Below are 13,998 nucleotides of genomic sequence, written 5' to 3'. Positions count from 1 at the left end.
AAGCTGCGCTTTGCTCTGCTTCTTTTAACGTGCGGTCCCTTTAAATGTCTGTGCATGCGCAGTATTTACAGTGAGCGGCCTGCGCGGGACTTTTCAGATTACTGCGCGGCCACACGCACACGCACCTTAGTGGACCTGCTTTCTTGGCTTGTTAGTGACAAACCAATGTTTTCTAAATACTTTTCAAACAAACATTCTGTTTGGAACAGTTGATTTATATTGAAATCTTATATTGAAATCTGGACATAAATAATGTGACATTCAAGTACAAATTCGCAGGCATCTGTTATTTTGCATGGAATTGCATGGTATACCTAAAATTTGGGCAATAGAAGATACAGTGTAACTACACTCAGTTGAAACACATACAAGAGTATGATGACACTGCATAATGGATACTGACATTTTCCAGCAATAGACTACAAGTTATTTCTTGATAAACCTGTGATAATGATACTGACTGTAAATCTTCTAGCTCACCAGACATCATGGGCATGAAGGGCAATACTGTCTACTGTCAGCAAAAATTTTTTTTTACCCAAAACGACAGGCAGTGGGGAAAGATTTCAAGACTAACCAAACCTACTCAAGGTTCCCTCTGAAATTCTCTCCCCTCCATCACAGTCTGTTTCCCCTCATTTTCTCTCCTTCTGTCATGGAGTACTAACTCCTGCTTCTGCCACCTCACCAAGTGGCTACTCCTCACATTTGAGTCTAAATAGGTGAGTTATCAGTGGGCTATTCAACTGTGGGAAGATATAAGAACATAAGAAATAGGAGCAGAAGTCGACCATTTGGCCCCTCGAGCCTGCTCCGCCATTCAATAAGATCGTGGCTGATCTGATTATGGACTCAGCTCCACTTCCCTGCCCGCTCCTCATAACCCTTTACTCCCTTATCGCTCAGCCAGCCGAAGCCGATTCTGTTCTCACCCAATGTCCAAACGCTGGCTTTTTCCTTCAGGAATTACTGGATCTGGAAGTGGGAAACTGATCGGCACAGGGATAATGAGAATTGTAGAAACCCCATCAGCATTCTGGCCAAGATTAATTAATAGTGCAAACAGGGATACCTGGATCCCTCTGGTCTATATGGCTGACTTCCACAATGGGGAGCACATTTATAAAATAAGCCATTGGAGATCCCCTCACTCACAGTTTAGAACATCTTAACTTCTAGATTAAACTATAAACTTGCAATCACTCCTGCTAATTATTATTTTAAACCATTTATTTGAAGATTGGGCCAGTTTTAACAGGTTTTTCTTTCCATTAGACTTCATATTTAACTGAGTATTATGTACAATCTTTTGTAAGAATTCTAGTAATATCCCTCTTTTAAAATTTTGAAAGAGTATATTGTGATCGTTTGCAATGTATTCAGTGACAATTTATAACTAGGTTAGTGTAAGTGATAATAGAAGCTATTCACTAGTCTATTAGCACCACTAATTCCATTTATGAAGAGACAGTAGGTTTTACAGATACTATCAAGACACTTTAAATGGAGAAACAGACAGGGCAGTAGCAAAATCAGTATACTTAGCACCCATGATTTATTGTGTGTCTCAGGCTGCCACTTTTGCACCAATGCAAAGTGGCTTTGGGTGTAACTCGATACAAGAGTGGCAGTATAACTCAGAAGAGCAAGTGCACAAAAGCTGTGAGCTTTGACAAACCCTGCAGGCCATTTCACACTGCTTTAAATTCCTAAAGAGCGTACCATAAACTCTGTCTTAGGTTTTTACTAAAACTGTCATTGTCCAACTTAATATATCAGTAATACAAACTTCCAGTGCATCACTTTTGATCGTAAATATCACTTTCAATCTATTCCCCATGTTGACAGCTTTGTGGTTTAAAAATATCCCCTATTGTGATATACTTCACTCAGATTTAGATGGATCTACAATTTAAGTAATGCCTAATCTTTCCCAAAAGTGTCAACTTGGCTCAGCTGTTAACATTCCTGCCTTTGGTTCAAAGGTTGAGAGTTGAAACCCCCATCAAGGTTTAAGGTGGATGTTAAAAAACCCATACAATATTTGAAGAGGACTTATCCGTCAATGGTGCCAGCCGGGGTTCAGTAGCAGCACTAACAACTTAATCCGAAGGTTGTGTGTTCCAAGTCCTACTCCAGGGACATGAGCACAAGATCTAGGCTGACACTTCAGTACAGTGCTGCACTGTCGGAGATACCGTCTTTCAGAGGAGACGTTTAACCTTCGTCAGAATGGGTCATCCACCCGAAACATTAACTCCGCTTCCTCTCCACAGATGCTGCCTGGCCTGCTGAGATCCCCAGCATTTTCTGTTTTTATTCCAGATTCCAGCATCCACAGTATTTTGCTTTTGTATTGGAGTTCTCCTTGATATCCTGGCCAACATTTATCCCTCAAGCAACATCACTTAAAAAAAGATATTCTGATAATGATCTAATTGCTGATTGTGGGACTTTGCTGTGCACAAATGGTTGCATTGTCTGGCGTGTTAAGCCTGTTTTGATGGGCGACGGCGCTCAACAGTTGGGCTAATAAGTATTTAGAGACACTTAAATTCTTCTCCAAGCTCCGTATGCTAAGTATGGGGGGGGGGGGGGCGATTCTAACCCAGGCCCCGGGGGGAGGGGGGCTGTACCCTGGTGCGGGGGGGGGGGGGGTTGTGAACCTATATCCCAGGCCCAGAGGGATTGTTATGCCTGTACTCCAGGCCCCGGGGGGTTGTTGTGCCTGTATCCAGGGGGTGGTGGGGGGGGGGGGAATTGAGAGCCTGTGCCCCCCCCCCCCGGGGCGGGGTAGTTGAGAGCCTGGGCCCCAGGCCCCGGGCCCCCGGACCCACCTGCTTTGACGCCAGGTCTGTGACGCCCCGAATGAACGCTCCGAGCCGGGAGGAGGTGGAGAGTTTGGCGGCGGGGTCGAGGGACAGGAGGCTCGGCAGCGCCGACAGCGTCTTCTCCATGACGTCGCTCATCTCGCCGCCCGGCAGCGGCTCATGGAGGAGCGGCGGGCTTCTCGCCTCCCGCTCACGCCATCTTAGCTGCGGCTACGTCACATCCTGTTTGAACCCCAAACTTTATCAATCCTGAACATTGCCAGTGAGGCGTGAGAGCCACCGCTTGGCCGCCAGGGGGCGCGCTGCACTGGCCCTGCCTCAAACTACCCCATGGGCCTGGGACTGTGTTCACCAGGCACAGGGAAACACACCAGCCTGCTGGTTAGCTCACACACCGTTTATTCTCCAGTCCCTGCAGCTTTTCTTTGGTATGGTAGTAGCAAAGCGAATCAAATGTCAATATCTGGTGTAACAGCCTGGATATCTTGTAGGCTGCCTGCAAATTCCCGCTGAGGGGAGTGCTCAATGATGGAAGCTCAGTCGTTGAGTATATTCAAGGCAGAGATCAATAGATTTTTGGATATTAAGGGAATCACAGATATGGGGATAGTGCAGGCAAGTGGAATTGAGGTAGAAGATCAGCCATTATCTCATTGAATGGCAGAGCAGGCTCGAGGGGCCAAATGGCCTACTCCTGCTCCTATTTCTTATGTTCTTATTTTCTTAATGGGGTGCTCCAGGGTCTGATTTGGAGCTCCACAGTCGCATGATGGGGATGCTTTAATCTTCCATCTATGGAGGAGGTGGCAGCATCTACTATGACCGGTTCTGAGGTGGTTGATTGTCGTCCTCTATTTTAATCCTAAAGGTTGTACTGTGGGCTCCTCTATAAGGAATCCATTCTGTATGTCATAGTTCTTCAAAGCATTTCAGCATCGGTCATCAAGGCTGAGGAGAGATTGCTGAAGGGCTTCAGCAACAGTCCAAAATGACATTCTAGATTTGAGATGGGTTGTTGGTAGGTTGTTCAAGTTGGGCTGGATTGGCATGTCTTTGCTGGTGTAGTGCTGGTATTCTCTGAAGACTGTACACTTGTGGTGTCGGTGTAGTTTCTGCACTACAATCATATAACACTACTTCCTATTGAGCCAAGGATCAGCCCATTTTCCTTTGTTGAATGTTTCAACACAGCCTACATTAATACCATCCATATATAAATTCTAGCTTCTTGCCCTTAAGTAGTCTGTTGAAGGCTGTGACTCACGCTGAGGAGCCTTCTTGTATTTTGTGTAAGTCACACTTCTTCATATATGATCCTGGACATTAAGTAGTGGCAGTCTTCAGAGAAACATCACAGTTGAGCTTAATCCTGGCCACATATATACACTTCTCATATAGGTCCTTGAACAGTGATCAGAATTGGGAATTCAAACTGATTTTCCTTAATGGAAAGATGCTAAAGCTAATTGTACCATTCACAGTACTAGTAGTATATTTCTTATATTATTAGCTTCAAGTGTGGCGTGTTTCCTTCTTAAATAATATTTAGACTTGTCAGCTTATAATTGCATCCCCCAATTACATTCACTAAGTTCAGTATAGTCCCTTCACAATTTGAATTTGAAAACTCAGATCATTTCCTCTCCCGTCTCCTTTAATTGACCCCTTTCCAACTAAAGCAGACGTATGCCTCTTTTCATAGCTCATTGATTTCAAACCTAGCATCATCATGTTGCATTTGTTTGGACCGTAACCAATGGCGCTGTCGTTCATAGCTACAATGGAAAACAAACTGGATAGAGCATTCCATGCACAATCTCACCAATGCTGTATAGAGTTATCAATATGTTCTACTCTGGTTCATATTGAATGGATCCGTGTAAACCCTGCAACATTATAATTGTCTTGGAAACTGCAGCCATATTATGCAATTACACTATCAATAATCAACTGACACGCGTTTCACTATTTTTTCCCCAATAACGAATGCTTAGTTGTGTGGTCACACTTTAGCTTTCAGAATGTGAATTATTTTGCGTTTCATAATATTAGATACCAGTTGCCATTCACCTTACCAATTATGTATCTGTAGTGGAATCCTCACAAGCTTTTCCCTGATAAAATAAGTTGCTTTATGATGAATCCATTCGTGAACGTATTTTTGTTCAAAAATACTTATTTAAAAATTAAATTTTTCTTTGGTAAAATAGCATTCCATTCCAGCCTTTCCTGAAATTTGACAATGGCATTTCTGCCAATTTGTTAAACACCTTCTGTATCTACTTAAGTCAAAACGAGACTAGCCATTAAAAATCCCTAACCCCCAAACACTGCCTGATATAAACAAAAATAATATCTCCCATTATCACCCACTTTTGCCTTGCCCCATCGTCCCTTTAATCATTCCTGCCTTCCACCCTATCACAGACCATCCCTTTTGTTCTTTCCCCCACCCTTTTCCCTAACTCTGTATTTGCTTAAAAGTTGTTCATCTCCAACATCTTCCTGTTCTGACGAAGGGCCATCGACCTGAAACGTTAACCCTGTTTCTCGCTCCACAGATGCTGCCTGACCTGCTGAGTATTTCCAGCATTTCTGTTTTTATTTCAGATTTCCAGCAATATTTTGATATTGTTTTGCTATAAACAGCACTTCTGACTAATTTTTTTTAAATATATATATTCTGGATTTGTTTTTAGCTCTATAATGTGTGTGTAATAGAAGTTGGTGTTCTTATGCATCAAAGGAATCCATGATGTGGAACATTGCAATTAGCTCTGGCTCAAGAAAGAGACGGGTTTCAGGAGAATCCTACCACCTCTTCCCTTTATTAATGTGTGCTTCGCTCTTTCATTTATAAATAGCACCTGAATGTTAAGACTTTCCTCGGAAATGTTGGGACAATGGACACTAATCATCGTTCTGTTGATAAATATATTGATCGAGCAATGATCGGAGGGGCGCTATCAATAAAATGTTTTCTCAGTTGATTTATTTAATCCTGGCACCTTTTGTCTGGAATTGTTTAGGATTCGGTGCTTTTATATCATGGGAAAAACAACAATGAAATCTCCGACTGTTTCCTGTCCAACCGTCAATGAAATGGAAACATCTGAGCGCTTTCTTTGGAGTAGTTGGGCTTTTTTTTTTGCTCTCTGATGAGTGACGCAGGTTTGCAAGCGGGCTGACGCACAAGGGTGGATTTGCATGGAGTCCACCTCCTAAAAGCAGTCAAAGAGTCGGGCTCCAGTCTCCAGGCATCGTTCGCTCACAGAACAGCGCCCCTTCTCAGCCCATTATCCAGCTCTTGTCCCACTGCGCTCTCCAGGGTGCTGAAACCGGCTTCTGCAAGCAAACCGCTCCAGCACCGCCGTCTCACTGCTGGACCAAAGGACGTCCATAACCCCTCTGCTCGCCCAATCTCTCCAGCGATGACTTCCAAGCACGTAGCAAGTGTACTCTTTCTCCAGGCGTTTGCATTGGTGTTGCATCAGATCCAGGCATTCCCTACACCTGAAGGACCGAGAGGTAGGAATCATTTCAGATACCAAAAAAAAACATTCTTGGTGGCACAGCAAGAGGATATGAACCATATGTGTAAGATTTAACATTTCATCTGTTAAGACGACCACAGTTGAAGTCATTTGGTGCATTGCCTTGAACATTATTTCTGGGCTTGTCTTTTGTGTCTCCGAGTCCTGCTCACTAGGCGATGCTGACCGACTCTGTTGCAGTACGGCTGTTCTGCGTGGGTGTTGCTATTGTTTCCGATTTCTCAGCTTTTTCTCGATGAATGTACTCAGACTGGCCCATCCACCGATGAGCAATTACACTGAAATCGCGGGAATTTATTTGAGTCTGTTACTAGTTTGTAAATATTTCAACCAAAGGCTCGGGATCACAATGGGGCTTTTCCAGTGCTCTGATGAGATGTCGAGTCAGTTCTATTTTCGGGTGCTGCTGAGAGGTTAATCCGTCGACATGGTTAATCCGATTAAGTTAGAAATATTTCAGTCACATCCTTCGGACAAGTTGAGGAGCTTCATAAAGGGTTATCACTCACAGCCAGCACTGTGTTGTAACTTCACCATTGTCACGGCGGGTTGACACCACCGGGCTATTCATAACTGTAAGTGCCTCTGAAATTGTGATCTCAGAATAGTTAGAAGTAGCTAAACATTTCTACCGCTGACAAGGTGTCCCTTCATCAATAACGCTGGTACAGTACAGTACAGTGCAATAAAGTTCACCGGTGACCCTTGCTAGTAACGCCATTATTGGCCATGGAAGGAGTAACACTGGAACTTGGTAACAATGCCCATTTGTCAAAGAACCGACGGGAATGAGCTTAAATCAGGTTCGCAAGTACCGAAGTTTCAGTTGTCCCAATGTTTAGCCAACATTTGATGCAAACAGCGACGCCTTTGGTAACCACGTGTCTCGAAGGCGCGTTGAGTATTCTATCTATAGAAATATACATTTCTTATTTCCCATTCACAGTTCAAATTACACTTATTCCATTTGTTCCAGACAATGCTGTGTACAACCGGGAATTATCAGCGGAAAGACCGGTAGAAGAACAGGTAAATGGTTCCAAGATAATGGCGCATGGCTTCAGAAATGAAACTTGATATATTATTTCACATTTTCACTAAATAAGTCTTTATTACTCCATTTAATGTTTTCACAACCTGACCAATGGTGAGATTTTTCCGTTTTAAAATCTGATTTTAAATGACAATCTTGCAAACATATCCTTTTGGGACACCTATTGGTAAAGTGCATCTGGTATTGAGACATATCCGACATAATCCGGAATTTGTGTTCTTGAATCACTTAAAGTTGATTTGGAGCAACTACCAAGCAGTGCAATTTAAAAAATTCACTTTTAAAATGTTGCTTTACTCCCTCTAGATTGCTGAAGCTGGGCGGGTCAGTCAGTCGACATCTACAGGTAAATATGATCATTCCTTTGTGTTGGGTAGATTCCATGTGCCTGATAAGCCTGCACTTCAGATTTGCCCGCGGTTATTTTCCAACCTTACCCATCATATCAATTTGATTCCTTCCAGAGAACACAGTCCTGCTCCAGAATGACTCGGCTGCAGATGACTCCATGTTGCTGAAATCCTTGGCAGAAAAGGAAAGAAGTCGGAAGAGAGACGGCATAGCCACGAGAAATTCTCTGGGTGGTCCCTCGTCTCCCTCCGGCAATAGGGATTCAACCAAAAGCAGAAGACTGGCCCAGGACTACGACGATTCCACCAAAAACGCAATGCCGTACAAAGATGAAGGTCTTGCCCTGTTTAATTGCCCTTTTGAGTTATCATGTATGATGGTTTTCCTGCGGATTCGGTTGGTCTATACGTGCACTGCGCTTGCATGCTTTGGCTTTATCATTGTTGTTTGCTCAAGTTCTAAACTAAACTCTAAGCCTTAAAACATGATTGCGATCTCATGACGTCTGTCCTTGCAGGTGACCCTGATGGTCTTCACCAACTGGACGGAACAACGTTAACAGCGGAAGACGTTGTCCAGAAGATCGCCAACAGGATCTATGAAGAAAACGATAGAGGGGTGTTTGACAGAATCGTTTCCAAGCTCCTAAACCTGGGATTGGTAGGTGTCTAATTAAAAAATGTATAAACAGATTTTCTGTGATCAAACAAAAAAACCAATTGAATATCTACCTATCATACAGGCAGAAGTCAACATGGAACTGGACATTAGAATAATACTGCATCAACTCGAATGCATGAGTCAAAGCCATTCATACGATCATTGCTGACTCCCTGATGGTTAGCTGCAGTGCCATATGTGCCCCGGGATATCAAAGACAAATTACAAGAGAATCATATTTAATATAAAAATCGAGAAGACATGAAACATACATTGAATCCAAGAATCGTGACCACACATTTAAATACGCCTTTTTGTCATTGTATATTTACAGCTGAATTTCAGGTATTACAGATTAGAAACCCTTCATCCACAGCCATCTACCATATGAAGACAGCCGACAATTTTAGCAACTCGGTGCTCCCGACAGTGCAAGGCAGAGATAGTTTTATGGGGGCCGGTCACTAAGGTCAGCCTAAAGAACATGGAGGGAACATTCTCCTGCAAATGCGCCTCGTCACCACAGCTTCCACAGAAACAATTGTCCTTGATCATTTTCATGTTAATGTTGTTGTCTGGCGTTTTTGTTCTGTATAATTATATAAGACCAAGGGTCAATAACCAGAGATCATGGACTCAAAATCATTGGGAGAAGTTCTAGAGGGGAGATGAGGAAAAAAAAAATTTCATTCAAGGAGTTGTTGGGATCCGGAACGCTCTACCTGAAAAGGTGGTGGAAGCTGATCCCATAAATAATGTTAAAAAGGAGTTGGAGTTATACTTGAGGATAAGGAACTTCCACGGTTACGGACAAAAAGCGGAACATAGGACTAGGCGCGACTGCTCTTTTGAAGAGCCACCGCAGGCAGGACGGGCCGCATGGCCTCCTTCTGTGCTGTAAGTTTCTGTGAAAGGTATGGAAATAAACAGGGCCCAAGGATACACAATGATATATACATGAACAACGAGCCTTTGCTTCTCTCTCTTGCTCTTCGCTTTGTTGCTCAGGCCCTTTCTTATTGTTCTTCCTTCTCTCAGCCATGATCATATTGAATGGCAGTGCAGGTTCGAAGGGCCGAATGGCCTGCTCCTGCACCTATTTTCTATGCTTCTCTCTCCCATCGAGTGGGGTGTCTTTTATATTTCCTGCAGTTTTTTTTCTGCTTCTTTGTCTGAATTTCTTTCTGTTTAACCGTTCCCTTTGCTTGTTGCTTTCTCTCACACTGTGGATAAGAAGGGTTTGTCATTTTCTTGACTGTGTCTGAGTTTACACAGGGTTCGTTCAAGTACAGGAAACCTTATAAACATGAATATTTATGTCACCAAAAACATTTAATAACAGTTTGAACTGCAAAATTGTTAGATTCAGATTTACTGGAATGGTTTAGGAACTGAAACCATGTTGACATAACTTAATGTGAATCCCTTGATTTAACTACAACTCTCTAACTCACTTCCTCACTCCCCCAGTGTTTCAGTAGGTAAACATACCACCCTGTGTCAAACTGAATTCTACCAACTAGGAAGGCCCAAGATTCAGTTCCTGTAATCTGCTGAATTAGGAGCAGCAAAACTAGTCAGGGTGCCCAACCACTATCCAAGATAATGTGACTGTTGGGTGAGAATTGAATCAGGCTCATATGTCATGCCCTTCATGGCCAAATAGCTGTTCAAATCTCACTAGTCTGACACATGAAGGATGCCCATTTGAGTGTGGTACTAGAGGGCTCCCAGGGGCTGTGGAACTGTACAGCAGGAAGCAGTGGTTTTTGGAAGAGGGACAATTGGGAAAAAATATCAAATGAAACATTATTTATATATTTACTATTTGTATCTTCTAATGTCAATATATTCATGTTATAGATAACAGAAAGTCAGGCTTACAATCTGGAGGATGAAGTAGCAGTCGCTCTGCAACAACTTATTGCCAATGAAGCTAGTAAGAATGAAGTGGAGGTTGAAAATATCGATTACCCTAGTATGAAGACAGATGATGACGTGAATGAGAGAGAAGAGGAGAAAATGGCAAGTTCATTAAAGCAAATTACCAATTTACTTTCCTACTCCTTGTGCAGCTCCAATACAAATGGTTAGCTATCTGGAAAGCTTGATTGCTTTAATGTTAGAGCGGTGTACTTCTTTCCCATCAAGATGACTATTTGTACCATCTGCCCAAACTGAACATGTTCCAGCAGTATTTGGTCAGATAGGTCTAAAGAGCTGCTTGAAGTGGCATTGAGCATTCATGACCATGGTCATCATAAATTACCCATTAAAAGAATGAAGCAGGCTTCTCCAATGAGTTTTACCACTAAGTGCTGCGCCATACTGATCATGAGGGTCCCAGGCTGAGCACCCAGAGGTAAAGGTGCTATAATTGATCTCAACACCCATGGGCCAGGGAAGGGAACACTGCCCAGTATTTCCACTCCTGTTTGCTGTACAATGACCTCAGCTGGATATGTGCAAATGGGCATGTCAAGTCAGCAGCACCTCCCAAACCCGTGGCCTTTACCACCGAGAAGGACAAGGGCAGCAGGTGTATGGGAGCACCATCACCTGCAAGTTCCCCTCCAAGTCACACACCATCCTGACTTGGAAATATATCGCTGTTCCTTCATTGTCGCTGGGTCAAAATCCTGGAACTCCCTCCCTAACCGCACTGTGGGAGCACCTTCGCCACAAGGACTGCAGCGATTCAAGAAGGCGGCTCACCACCCCCTTCTCAAGGGCAATTAGGGATGGGCAATAAATGCCGGCCTTGCCAGTGACGCCCACATCCCGGAATTAATTTTTTTAAGTGAGGACAACAGCAGGCTCAGCTGTACTGCTCTCCACAATTGAGTAGCATGCTGACACTCATTGTCATTGCACACACATGAATAATGGGCAATGCAATGAGTTACTAGAGAAGATGCTTAGCATCGATGGAACCATAGCTGAGTAAGGAGTTAACATTTTGAGAAGGAAAGGGGGAGAAAACAGACTGAAAAAAATTAAATAAGGTATTAAGAAGTAGCAGGGGCCGAAAGAGATGATACATAAATAAATGTAAGCATCTAATCGTTAATCATGTAAAATAATACTGTCTTGGTAGCACTTATGCAGAAATATCAGTGGACATGAACATCACATATCCAATGGTGTGGAATTACAATGAGAAGATGAAATCACAAAGCACTGTTTGCTGATTTTTTATAGAAAAAAAAAAGACATAAGCACTTATCAAATTTACTGTTTCCAGGCAAAGACTCACCCACAAATGTAGAATATATTATTGGTCAGAACAGTGACAACATCTCTCCTCAAGAACTGGACAATAACCCGCAAAAGATTTTCTCATTCATGGGTCCTTGGCAACTGCACAGTGCTAATGACATCATCCTTAGAGTTTGCATAATTATCTTCATTATTTGCACAAGCAATATTTTAAAATTGAAAAGGGCCAGCGGCAAAATTCTATTTATGGAGAAGCTTTTCTTGCTCAATTAGTTTTACATACAATATTAAGGTGACAGCCCTGGCTCAGTGGGTAGCAGACTCACCTCTGAGTCAGAGGGTTGTGCAGTCAAGTCGCGCTCCATTGACTTGAGCACACAATATAGGCTGGCACTTCAGCACTGCACTTTTGGAGGTGCCAGCTTTCAGATGAAACATTAAACTAAGGCCCCATCTGCCCTCTCAGATGAACGTAAAGGATCCCATGATACTATTTGAAGAAGAGCAGTGGAGTTTTCCTGGGACCCCTTAACCCACATCACTAAAACAGATAATCTGGTCATTTATCTCACAGCTATTTGAACATAAGAATTAGGAGCAGGAGTAGGCCATCAAGCTTCCTCCGCCATTCAGTAATTTCATAGCTGATCATCGACCTCAACTCCACTTTCCCACCTGATCCCCATACCCCTTGATTCTCATAGAGTCCAAAAATCTATCTATCTCAGCTTTGAATGTACTCAACGATTAAGCATCCAAAGCCCTCTGGGATAGAGAATTCTAAAAATTCACAACCCTCTGAGTATTATTTAAATGGTGATGGTTTGGGAAGTGTCGATGTACAGAGGGACAAGGGTGTCCTTGTACACCAGCCATTGAAAGTAAACATGCAGTTGCAGCAAGCAGTTAGGAAGGCAAATGGTATGTTGGCCTTCATTGCAAGAGGATTTGAATACAGGAGTAAGGATGTCTTACTACAGTTATACAGGGCCTTGGGGAAACCGCACCTGGAGTACTGTGTGCAGTTTTGGTCTCCTTACCCAAGAAATTATATACTTGCCATGGAGGGAGTGCAGCGAAGGTTCACCAGACTGATTCATGGGATGGCAGGACTGTCGTATGAGGACAGATTGCGTCAACCAGGCCTGTATTCATTATAAAATTTAGAAGAATGAGAGGGGATCTCATTAAAACGTATACAATTCTGACTGGGTTGGATAGACTGGATGCCAGGAAGATATTTCCCCTGGCTGGGAAGTCTAGAACAAGGGGTCACAGTCTCAGGATATGGGGTAGGAAATTTAGGACCGAGATGAGGAGAATTTTTTTTCACTCAGAATGTGGTGAACCTGTGGAATTCTAAACCACAGAAGGCTGTGGAGGTCAAGTCACTGAATATATTTAAGAGGGAGATAGATAGATTTCTAGAAACAAAAGGCATCAAGGGGTATGGGCAAAAAGTGGGAATATGGTGTTGAGAAAGAGGATCAGCCATGATCATATTAAATGGCGGTGCAGACTCAAAGAGCCAAATGGCCTACTACTGCTCCTATTTTCTATGTTTCTACGAGTGAAGAAATTCCTCCTCATTTCACTCTTAACTGGCTGACCCCTTATGCTGAGACTATGCCCCCTAGTTCTAGACTCTCCAGCCAGGAGAAACAACCTCTCAGCATCTACCCTGTCAATCCCCTTCAGGATCTTATATGTTTCAATGAGATCACCTCTCATTCTTCTAAGTTCTAGAGGGTATTATGGACCGTGGTGTGTGAAAATTGTCTGTCTCGTTTCCCTTTAACTGTGACTACATTTCAGAAAAAAATACTTATTATTAATAATAATTGACTGTGATGCAAGTTTTTTATTTTCTTAATTTGTGCGTCTTAAGTGCAGTTAAGCTATGTTGTGGCAGAGACACATGCTGCAGCACCAACTTACTACATCATGAGGCAAGGATTCAGATTATGACCATCGACAGACTTCCCTCTCTGAGCCAATTCACTGCAGAAGCTAGAAACCAAGTGCTTCCCCATAGAGATGGAGGGAATATTCATGCTAGACTTATTCTCTTCCTGCAGCTCTGTCAGCTGTGGCTCAGTGGGTAGCACTCTTGCGTCTGAGTCAGAATGGTGGTGGGTTCAAGACCCACTTCAGGGACTTGAGCACAAAAAATCTAGGCTGACACTCCAATCCAGTACTGAGGGAGTGCTGCACTGTCGGAGGTGCTGCCTTTCGGATGCGATGTCAAACCGAGGTCCTGTCTGCTCTCCCAAGTGGACGTAAAAGATCCCATGGCACTATTTCGAGAAGAGCAGGGGAGTTATCCCAG

General features: G+C 43.1%; 2 protein-coding genes across 5 annotated transcripts in view; one reads left to right on the top strand and one right to left on the bottom strand.

The window, feature by feature from the left end:
• Positions 1 to 3,042, bottom strand: part of ap4e1 (adaptor related protein complex 4 subunit epsilon 1) — a 57,965-nt gene extending 54,923 nt beyond the window's left edge. For all 4 annotated transcript variants that reach the window (XM_070858426.1, XM_070858424.1, XM_070858423.1 and 1 more), the window contains exon 1: positions 2,838 to 3,042. In XM_070858426.1, coding sequence (XP_070714527.1) covers positions 2,838 to 2,969 — 132 coding nt within the window. In that variant the 5' untranslated portion in view covers positions 2,970 to 3,042. The remainder of the gene's footprint in view (positions 1 to 2,837) is intronic.
• A 4,712-nt stretch (positions 3,043 to 7,754) lies between these two features.
• The window catches only part of scg3 (secretogranin III), a 39,014-nt gene continuing 32,770 nt past the window's right edge, over positions 7,755 to 13,998 (top strand). The window contains exons 1-4 of the mRNA XM_070859320.1: positions 7,755 to 7,785; positions 7,904 to 8,125; positions 8,308 to 8,450; positions 10,314 to 10,475. Coding sequence (XP_070715421.1) covers positions 7,948 to 8,125; positions 8,308 to 8,450; positions 10,314 to 10,475 — 483 coding nt within the window. The 5' untranslated portion in view covers positions 7,755 to 7,785; positions 7,904 to 7,947. The remainder of the gene's footprint in view (positions 7,786 to 7,903; positions 8,126 to 8,307; positions 8,451 to 10,313; positions 10,476 to 13,998) is intronic.

The sequence above is a fragment of the Pristiophorus japonicus genome, chromosome 17 (genome assembly GCF_044704955.1).
Source record: "Pristiophorus japonicus isolate sPriJap1 chromosome 17, sPriJap1.hap1, whole genome shotgun sequence".
NCBI classification, from domain to species: Eukaryota; Metazoa; Chordata; class Chondrichthyes; family Pristiophoridae; genus Pristiophorus; species Pristiophorus japonicus.
Note: the sequence above shows the minus strand (reverse complement) of the source record. Positions and strands in the feature narration are given on the sequence as shown.